At 44.1% G+C, this 10,597-nt stretch overlaps 1 protein-coding gene across 1 annotated transcript in view; it reads left to right on the plus strand.

The window, feature by feature from the left end:
• The first annotated feature begins 318 nt into the window (after nt 1-318).
• The window catches only part of nup153 (nucleoporin 153), a 13,507-nt gene continuing 3,228 nt past the window's right edge, over nt 319-10,597 (plus strand). Inside the window, exons 1-18 of the mRNA XM_031853905.1 lie at nt 319-561; nt 3,547-3,766; nt 3,871-4,146; nt 4,414-4,553; nt 5,097-5,225; nt 5,463-5,579; nt 5,714-5,758; nt 5,925-5,978; nt 7,057-7,197; nt 7,285-7,337; nt 7,475-7,610; nt 7,758-7,919; nt 8,031-8,129; nt 8,213-8,297; nt 8,393-8,494; nt 8,585-9,241; nt 9,356-9,535; nt 9,743-10,597. The exon at nt 9,743-10,597 is cut by the window's right edge and continues 24 nt beyond it. Coding sequence (XP_031709765.1) covers nt 334-561; nt 3,547-3,766; nt 3,871-4,146; nt 4,414-4,553; nt 5,097-5,225; nt 5,463-5,579; nt 5,714-5,758; nt 5,925-5,978; nt 7,057-7,197; nt 7,285-7,337; nt 7,475-7,610; nt 7,758-7,919; nt 8,031-8,129; nt 8,213-8,297; nt 8,393-8,494; nt 8,585-9,241; nt 9,356-9,535; nt 9,743-10,597 — 3,679 coding nt within the window. The 5' untranslated portion in view covers nt 319-333. The remainder of the gene's footprint in view (nt 562-3,546; nt 3,767-3,870; nt 4,147-4,413; nt 4,554-5,096; nt 5,226-5,462; nt 5,580-5,713; nt 5,759-5,924; nt 5,979-7,056; nt 7,198-7,284; nt 7,338-7,474; nt 7,611-7,757; nt 7,920-8,030; nt 8,130-8,212; nt 8,298-8,392; nt 8,495-8,584; nt 9,242-9,355; nt 9,536-9,742) is intronic.

Raw genomic sequence — 10,597 nt, forward strand, 5'->3', positions numbered from 1 at the left:
CTATACAAAACTTTTTCGATACCCAGTGATTTATGCACAGGATAAAGACAAAAAACATGTGCTCCTACAGCTAATAATGATCAATTACTTGTTTGGTCTATAAAACTTTACAAAGTAGTGAACAACGTTTAACACAAAGAGCTAACTATTAATTGCATATCAAAATTGTTGATTAATTTTCTCTTGATTGACTAACGATTAATTGACTAATCCTTTTAGCGCTACTAAAATCACTAAATTATGCTCCCATTGATAATATAAACAATATATTTAAAAACCATAGCAATATAACAATTTTCAGTCACATGACAGAATAACCCCGATGCTAGAGCCATGTGGTACAAAAGTCCCGGCAGGTCAAACCTGCCTCTTTGTTACGTTCGGCTACTACATTTCCCACAGTGCTTTGCGAGTGGCCGTGGCTGTGGCTGGATGACAGCTATCCGGCGCCGAAACACCGATAGACACTCAGACGAAAGAGCCATGGCGGCCACGGGTGGAGGGAAAATTAGAAGCAGGAGATATCATATCGCCTCTAAACCTTACGCCAAGAATAAACAGGTAAACCGAGTGAAAGTGTTCGTGTTAAAAACCCGTAACGAAGACTTTGAGGTGATCGCAGTGCCATTATGGCTTAACGCTTGTTATTGTTTTGTTGGAGGCATTTTATGGCCTGCTGTTAGCGGTCGTGGCCTCCACGCGCTGCTAGCATGTAGAGGAAATGCTAGTAAGCTGGCTTATAGGTTAGCATACTCGGCCGGACTTGACAGGTCAAATCACGGCACAGTGAGTCGTTTAGACCGGTTTATCTGTGTTGTTAAGTAAACGTGCACACGTGACACGTTGGGTCAAGCAACGTTAGCTATACTACTAAGTGCTTAGCCGTTAGCTGAGTTGGCAGAAAGCGAGGAAGTAGAATTCGAAGTGTTAGCTGGTGTAGCTAATGCTATTTAGCACGCTAGCATTAGCGAGCAACGTATTGTTGTCTTCGGTTTTGGAGGCATCACACCGTCGCAGGGAGAATTGACATGATGGTTTCGTTGAAAATTGCATCTGTCTACGTCTATGTGTAGCCACATTTATTGCAGTTAAATTATAGGATTATGTGTCTGGCCTGTCGGAGTCATGTATCATGTTAGGCTAGCTAACGTTAGCCGAATCTCTGCCAGTTGGATTGCGCAGGAAGCATTGGGAACCCACATGGTTGCCTGGATTCACTTGCCGCCTGGACCTCAGCTAATGTTGCCTTTTAAAACCGCTCCGATATGTTAATAGTGGACAGCACGTGTCTCTATACATGGCCGACCCATTCAACTACTTTGTCTTTAGATATCACGTGGACTATTCTATTGACCTATTAATAAGAGGTTGTTTATATTAATGTCAGCATATTGGTGTGTTCCCTGACTGAAGAGGCAACTAAACTAAAAATCTTACTTTTAAATGATGCCAGGGATGCAACAGTCTGAATATTGATAGTGATGCAAGCAGCTGATCATTGTGACCTACTAAAGGTTATCAAATAACATTTTACGAGTTAAACAAGATTTGGATGAATAGTAATTGTTTATGGCTGACATCAGTTATCCACACTTGTGTTTTGACTTCAACCACTTTGCATTATATACAATTTATCCTTATGATATAAACTGTGATATAGTTCTAGCAATGTATTCAAACTGATACTTCATGTTCCAAATTGTCAGTTATTGTCTTTGTTAGGCATTGTTGGTTTTCGCATGAATGCACTACGTCACAATTTTTGGTCTTCTTTCATTGATATAAATTGTGTGAAACATCTCAAGCACAATGTAGTTCAGCAGCACTACAAACCACAGCTTCCACAATAACCATGCTCTGAAACGGTTAAATCAAAAACTGAACAATTGGTGCGGCTGATGTTTTACACTGCATTAATTTAAGCAAGATGGATTAATATGTCAATATTGGGTTTATGGTAGTTTGTTGTAGTTACGCATCTATACACAGCACAGTCACAGACAATTGCATATAAAGTTTTTATTATGTGAACTCTATAGCTATATATTTGCTATTGCAGAGTGTTGAAATGAAGAGAGATTAATTGGAATAATGCATTTATGCCAGCAACAAACACACTCATGAACATGTAATATCTTAGTTTGAATAAATGTTATTATGACTTGAACGGTGTCTCAGTCATGCCAGACAGGAGTCATGATTACTTCTTCTATTGCTTATATATTTGAGTAAATTGCAAATTGTGCGGACGTGTTTGAAGTCCATACAAATGTTTCAGGACTTAAGTCAGCCAAAAACTATGATTATCTAAAGCTTGTGTACAGTTGTACTTAAAAGGTGGATTTAGCTTTTCTTCAACAGCTTAAAAAGCAGAAGGAGCGTGAAAAGACATGTACTAACGATTGTGCCGTCGCTTTCTTGATTCATCTGTGGGATTGCTTGCTGAAAATGGGAGTCTTTTCTAGCCAATACTTACCTCATCACATGACATGCATGTAATTATACGGCTGACTCGAAGATCTAAAAATGTTTAAGGATGCACGCTCATCACATTTGTGTCAAAAGCTAGATTCAAATGATCTACTTAAGTCCTGGAATATTCAATAGAAATGATTGTTTCAGTTCGACGTGATGGCTTTCAGAGCGAGCGGGCCCTTCAATCCTCATAACAATAGCTTATGTAGCACTAAGTAAACTATCACTGTGGTGGGATATACACTTGCTCTTGACTAGTTTAACTTATGTGTATTTGCACAAAGGTTAAAGTGCAGAGGGGCCCACAGGTGTATTTTGTAGATAAGCAGGAAACAAGAGGCACATTTGGCTCTTGTCAGGTGTTGAAAGCTACCATGGGTTAGACAGGGTGCATATGAAGTGATACACCCACTAGCGAGCCCCTTCTCTCATCCTTTCCCCTCTCCATCTACATCCTTGTCACCAGAACAACATAACTGAAATCTGAGGACATCCAAGTACAGTTACTGTCTCAGTCTAAGAGACAAATAATAATTAATATTAATTAATTAATAATAATGTGTACTTTCTAAGTGTGATGTAGGAGACGAGACTCGTCTGTATCAACTGGAATTAATCTAGACTTCAGTACAGTGCTGACCAGCGTCACTGCTTCACAGAAGCGAACCACTGTGCCTGACCCAGTTTCACACTGTCATACTCGGCTTGTGTTTTGCTTTTCACTGAGGAGGCCTAATGGCTTCTTATTGCATGTTGTCCTGTGCACTTATTTCAGATTGTAAACGCAGTGTTCGTTGCGCTCTAAAAGAACTTAAAAAGAAATTATGTGGAACTGCTTTGTCACAAATACGTTTTTAACACCAAAATTAGGTATCAACATATTTGGCAGAACTGTTTTGTATACAGCGTTACACACATTGACTTTTATCCAATGCTGATTGTCAAGGGGATTTTCTAATGAGGAAGCTGCAGATAATGGCCTGACGTGATGGTCCTTTGTTGTTTCTTTTATGTGCATTTGTCTCTGCCTCTCACTCATGTTGACAACTTCCTCTCATGTTTTTTTATCAGCAACAGTCAGGCCTCATCAGTCGAGTGACAGACACAGTAAAGAGCATCGTTCCTTCCTGGCTGCAGAAATACTTCAGGAGTGAAGATGCTCCTGAAGGAGGAGAGGATGTGCTGGAGACAGACCAGAACTGCCAGCCACCACCTCCTCCTAATGGCAGCGAAGAGGGGCCTCCTACCCTCGATGGATGCGACTCCCCAGAGCCAAGCACCAGTAACACAGGTCAGTCTCTCAGTCACTCTTCACATCTCTTCAAAAAAAGATTAGCTCAATTTTCTATCCCATACATGAGATGCTCACCTGTGACTTCTTTCGCTCTCGCACAGAACCCCCAACCAACCGGGCGTCCCTAAACTTTCAGGACTATGTGCTTTCTCGACCTCCGCTGAGTCGTTCGCACCTCCACTTTCCACCGCTGGACGCCTCCTCCCCGACCCTGGGGGCCTCCAGCAGCCTTTTCTCCCAACCCTCCACCTCCTCCGCCCCTGGACCCTTTTCCACAGGCTTCTCCTTGGTCAAAGAAATCAAGGACAACCTCTCGCAGCACGAAGATGATAACATCTCCACCACTAGCGGCTTCTCCTCCCGCGCCTCAGACAAAGGTAACAGCAGAGTGACTTCTTCACCAACGATTAGTGTGTTGATAACGGGTTCGGGAAAACTTATCTGAACACTGATTTTATTAACATATAACAACATCTTTGCAATCCCTGCATTGTGTTTATATCCCATTTATATATGACTCAAATGTACGAAAATGTCAGAAAAAACTAATTACATGTCAAGACTGGTTACATTTCTGCATTGGTGCTTTCTTAAAACGGAGATATTATAAAAGTCTGTTTTCTTTGCTTCTGCCTCTGTAACAGATGTCCCTACTTCCAAAACGGCATCACTTCCCCAACTTTGGTCCCCAGAGATGGACAGAACTCACTCTGGGCCTCAACCTGCCCAGTCCAGTCTGAGAAAGCCTTCTTTCAATCTGTCTGTATTTGGAACTTCCTCCAATGTGAGTGTCTGTGGGTTTGTTCATCGAGATACTGAGCAATGCTTTCTGAAAGAACAGAAGTTTGCCACAAAGCTCCGCATTTTGGTGTGTTTGATTTGATGTCGGGCTATGCCTTTGAGGCAGTGGCCCACTTTGATATAAAATGTCAGTCTGGAATTTGGTCCATGCACAGAACCCAAGTCCTGCGTACCACAGACTTCTACAAATTTCAAGTTGACAGATACTTTTTAGGTACTTTTTTTTAATGTTTTAACATGAAACATGATGTTTATAATTAATTCATGTGCATTATCTGGAAAACCAATGTTACGGTCAGTCCGCTCACAGACAGACAGTATGTTGATGTGTTGCATTCAGTTTCACCTGTGTGATTTAACATGTTGGACGATCAGTTTTCATGTGCATACCAGACACCACACCCCAGTCTATCCGATTCAAAACATGTCTGCCTTTGTGTGCATTCTGACATTGATTTATTACTGCTATGAAGACGAACTCCAGAATGACAATACAAGTCTGATGATTTAACCGTCTCTCTTCCAGTCGTCATTAAACAGCACAGTACTAAACTCCAGCCAGCTCGGAGATTCACCCTTCTACCCCGGGAAGACAATGTATGGTGGGGCAGCTGCAGTCAGGGGCTCTCGCGCTCGTCCTGGAACACCGTACCAGGTGAGCCAGTGAGAACCGCACGGTCTAGAAACTGAGACTTGTGTATCCAGATTCAAACAATGTGATCATTTTGATAAATGCTTCATATGGTGAGCTAGCACACTTGGTTTAACACGTTTATATTCAGTCTACATGTGCATTTAGCGTTGTGGGTGAACACTGACGTCATAGTGTGACTGTAGTGTGAATATTCTTCCTTTTTAAATTGGAGACTAAATATGCTCATCTGATCTGTAGGCCCCAGTGAGGAGACAGATCAAGGCCAAGCCTGCTGGTGCTCAGCCCTGTGGGGTGACCAGCGCGACAGCCAGACGCATCCTTCAGTCCTTGGAGCGAATGTCGAGCCCCCTGGCTGTGAGTACACATACACACACCACATCACCTCCCCTCGTCAAACTTTATTTTACCTCAAAATCGGACAGTAGTTAGACATTTGATATTTTGCCAATGAGCATGTTAAGTGACACAATTGTATTTTTCTTCTACAGGATGCCAGGAGAATCCCAGCAGCAGCCTCATCCCCCCTCTCAGCAGTAAGAGCTTTTAATATATTTACATATATTGTAAGCATTTGTTTGCAGTCACTTATTATACATTACATTAGTGTCCTTTAAAATATTGAAATCCTGAACACCTGAAAACACTTATTGATTTGTCCAACAATGAAATAGTTTTCTGACATGAGTTTCTATTTTGCAGTCAATGGATGGAACAAATCTAGATGTTTCACATTTCCAGTCAAAAAGGAAACGTGTAAGTACAGATTTTTAAATTCTTGTGAGAATAACTGTCATGTGTGTCCCTGTATGACTTCAAGCATCCTCTATGTATGCAAACCAACAACTAAACTTCACTTGTGTTCTTGTAGCTTAGCACAGAGCTAAATATCACTATGAACAGGGATGTCATTGTACAAGCCCAGCAGCACTTGTTGTGGTTTGTCCTCCTGTCATTTCCTGTCCTACTGTCTGTTGGCCTCCTTTACGCCAGCTAACAGGATTCTCCTCACTGGGACACAGTTGTTCATGACTCGTGTGGTTTTCTTTATACATGCGAGTGCTGGCGAGCAGAAGAGCGCTAGACTCTGGATTATATTTGGCTCATGAAAGTGTGTGTGTGTGTGTGTGTGTGTGCGTGTGCGTGTGCGTGCGTGCGTGCGTTAAGCAAAGTTAGTGGTTAAATCGTGCCAGCTCTGGATTGGACTTGTCCTCAGTAATAACTGTCATGCATTCCCATCTGCGACAGCTGCTTTGTAAATCCTAACAATGGTGTATTGACGCTCACAGTTCCATAACAAGAAAGCCTGCTATGTGACTGTTGCCTCAGGATTTACCTTGGTAGGGTTCACACTATAGTGAAACCCAATCTACATTTTTGTGGCCAATAATGATAAATCAGAAAATGTTGTAGCGGCTGATAATTAATTTCTAACCTACACAAACAATCTTGATTCTGTTCCCGTAGATTTGTTTATTTTACAAATTGTGACCGAGATGCATACTGAGCGTTTAAAACATCAGCTTGCCTCTGGTGGACAAACTATGTTAGGGCGACACTGTTTCTAAATGACCTCATACCTAGTTTGGCATTTCGTTTGGGTCCAACGCTGATAATGTTGTACTTTTACAGTCTCTAGAGATGTCACTGTTCACGTTCTGGGACCAAGTTTCATGTTTGAGTTCAGAGGATAAACTATGTTCATTATATTAAAAGCAGCATGAAGACAAAAGCTTTATCAAACGCATTTAGATAAAGAATGCAGCACTGCCACCTTCGGTTGTTTCTGATTCTCATCCTTTGTCTTTTATTTTCCACCTTTTCTTTCATTCAGATGGAGCCCACCCTCCCACCGGTGCAGAAGCTGGTGGTTCCCGTTGCAGCGTCGGTGTCAGGAAACCGCTCCGTGTCCTTCAGGCCGACTTTAACTCCCGGAGGAGTGAGCCGAACTCTTGACAGGACCCCAAGAGAGACGGTGAGAAACGGTGCCGCATCATGTTGCACCGTTGCATTGTTCCTCTACAACCTGATGCTACATTTGTTGTTGTTTTTATTCCCTTAGCCGACAAGACAATCACCGCAACTACCTGAAGCAACCCCAGGACCATCTCGAAGGTAAAACAGGGTTTGCTCTAATTGACCAGCCAAGAAAGTTAGACCTATTAACAACATGCCTAGTTACTGTCACTGCTCTCTGTATCTTGTTTCCTTTACTGACTACACCTGTTCCTGTCTACCCCCTCTACCACTAGCACAATGATTTCCAGTGGCCCAGCCTATCCTCTGTCCAGCACGCCTGCAGCCAGCAGCGTGAGCTCTGGAGGAGGCAAGATGAAGAGAGAGAGGACCAGTACACGGCCTACCTCCAAACGCCCCGAAGAGGACGAGGTAAGGCCTTTGAAACTAAACACCTCAACGCTCTGTATCTTAAAACATGATGTACATCAAAGTTAACATTTATTTATTTATGGGTTAGGGTTAGAAATGGCAGACAATAAGCACGCAATTATATTCCTCCTTGTTCTCTGACTTTAGGTGGCTGAGGTACCGGACCTCCCGAGCATTTCACTTCCCATCAGCGCCTCTGCCTTGCCGACCTTCAGCTTCTCCTCCCCTCCTCCCCCTCTCACCACCTCCAACAGCACGGCTCCCAACCTCACGCACGTGACTCCCACTAAGGACACGCTCACAAACGAGGTCTGTCTTAAAATTGTCTCATTCTGTTACAATGCTACTCCAAGTCTAATGGTTAGCAACATTATTTATGCATTTTATCCACTTTTATTTTAATGTTTGTTTGTTTTACAGGAGCCCCCAACAGCCTCGACGCCTCCCTGTGTACCTTTTACATTTTCCTCCCCTATTGTCAAAGCAACTGCTGCTAGTCCTCCCTCCTTTTCCCCCTCAGTAAGTAAATGTTTAGTCATTGATTAGGTTGCCATCTATTTACAACGGTAACGTTGATGATAATTGTCGTTTCCTGTTTGTAGGCTGGATTCACTTTTAGTGCACCTGTAGCCAAGTTAGGACCCTCCATGTCAAATGGGAAGCTGGCCTCTCCCATCGTTGCAGCAGGTAAGACGGTTTTCTCACAGTCGGCATGATGCAGATTCTCTGCCTTTCCTGAGAAAACTGCGTTTGATCTTTTTGTGTTTTCATGTCCTCTACAGTGAAGTCAGCCACAAGCAAAAGCACAGAAGATTTTGATGGGCCGTTTAAGCCAGCCAAGGCCCTGAAGCAGGGCAGTGTGTTGGATCTCCTTAAGGCACCTGGTAATAATCAGTAACTCACTACACATTCACAGTATTTGTTTTGCATCATTCTGTTGTTCACCGCTTCAATCCTTCACTTGCTCCATCTAGGCTTCGCTTCTCCTGTTGCCCAGACTTCCCCAGGCCCGGACGGCGCTCGGCTGCAGACCTCCACGCAATCCACATCCCCCTCTTCCTCCTCCTCCACCACCACCACCTTCTCCCTCTCTTCAACAGGGTTTAGCAATGTGTTCAAAGCCCCACCAGGCTGGAGCTGTGATGGCTGCATGGTGCAGAACAAACCATCGGACACCAAATGTGTTTGCTGCATGGCCCCGCAGCCCTCCTCATCCAAATCTACGGACGGCAAACCTTCAACGGCCACCTCGGTCGGGCTCGAGAGCAGCAGCAGCACGAGCACCACCTCCTCCACCACTACAACTACTGCAGGTTTTGGCACAATGTTCTCCAAACCTGCAGGAACTTGGGACTGTGATACATGCCTGGTTCTAAACAAACCCGATGCCGTGAAGTGTGTGGCCTGTGAAACGGCCAAACCCGGGACAGGGCTTAAACCCTCACTGACTCTTCCTTCTGCCTTCTCAGCCATTAAGACTGTATCCACACCCACAGGCCCTGTTTCTACAGGGTTCATCGGATTTGGAGAAAAGTTCAAAAAACCCGCGGGTGCATGGGAATGTGATACGTGTTTGGTAGAAAACAAGGCGGAGGACACAAAGTGTGTGGCCTGCATGAGTGCTAAACCAGGTAATGAGAGACCTCAACCATGGTAATGTTGGTATTTGACATTCAACAAGTGCCAAATCTTTGTTTTTGTTTTTTAGTGAAGAGTCTCTATTTCCTCTCTCATCCTCACAACAGGAGCTTCAGCAGGAGCCTCTTCTTCAGCCAGCAGTGCTCCCGTGTTTGGGTTGGGAGATGTGTTCAAGAAGCCACAGGGTGCCTGGGATTGTGATGTCTGTCTAGTACAGAATAAGGCTGCTGATGTCCAGTGTGTTGCCTGTCAGACAGTCAAACCTGGAGCTAAAGTGGAGCCCAAAGGTAACAACAGTTATCCGAAAGTACATGCTCACTCACAATTTCATATAAATATCTGTTTGCATCATATGAGACCGTGAAGATAACCATACAAAATCAAAATAGTCCAAATGTTAGGTTTTGAGAAACTTGATACTTTTGCATTTTAACCGATACCTAGTCTACACTTTTCACATTTTTACATTTATGTTTTACTTTATTTCTCTTAAGCTTTTGGTTCATCCGCTGGCGGGACTTCAGGCTCTAATTCTGGAGGTTTTAAGTTTGGTGCATCGGACAGCACCTCGGGATCGGGATCTGTAGGTTTCAAGTTTGGAGAGTCTTCATCTTCATCATCGGATGGATTCAAATTTGGAGGCTCATTTGGAAGCTCCTCATCAGAAACCACTTCTAAAGACAATGCCGCCTCATTGGGGTTCAAATTCGGCAGCTCATCTGAGGGCTTTAAATTTGGGACCGCCTCTAGTGATGACAAAAAGTCGTCAGACAAATCTGCTGCAGGTTCTGGGTTTAAGTTCGGAGCAGGCGGTGGGATTGCGTTTGGAACTGGATCCTCTAGCACAGAAAGTAACTCCTCTAAGGGCGGCTTCTCCTTTGGACTCTCAAAACCCGAGGAGAAAACCCCGGACACCACCACCAACCCCTCCTCTCGTAGTTTCACTCCTCCGGCCTCCTCTCAGGAGAAAAGTGAGGCTGCTGCATCATTAAATGACGCTACAACCACCACCACCACCACTGGTTTGGTATTTGGGAGTTTGGCGACCCCCGCACCACAAGGGGGCTCTACTTTTGGATCCTTACAAACAGACAAAGAGCTAGCTGCTCCCACGTTTACCTTCGGGAAGCCAGAGGAAAAGAATGAAGCCGCCGCCGCCTCCTCAGCTCCGTCTTCCTTCCTCTTCGGTGCCGCTGGTAAAGATGCAGATGTTGCAGCAGCAGCAGCCGCCTCCGGAGGCTTTTCCTTTAGCAAGCCCAGTGCTCCAACAGAACAACCTCCACCCGTCTATAGTTTTGGCAAGCCAGGAGACAAGAGTGAAACGTCTGCAGCAGAGGCCCCGAAGCCGT

Source organism: Anarrhichthys ocellatus, unplaced genomic scaffold, assembly GCF_004355925.1.
Source record: "Anarrhichthys ocellatus isolate YVR2014 unplaced genomic scaffold, GSC_Weel_1.0 scaffold14, whole genome shotgun sequence".
In the NCBI taxonomy this organism is placed as follows: domain Eukaryota; kingdom Metazoa; phylum Chordata; class Actinopteri; order Perciformes; family Anarhichadidae; genus Anarrhichthys; species Anarrhichthys ocellatus.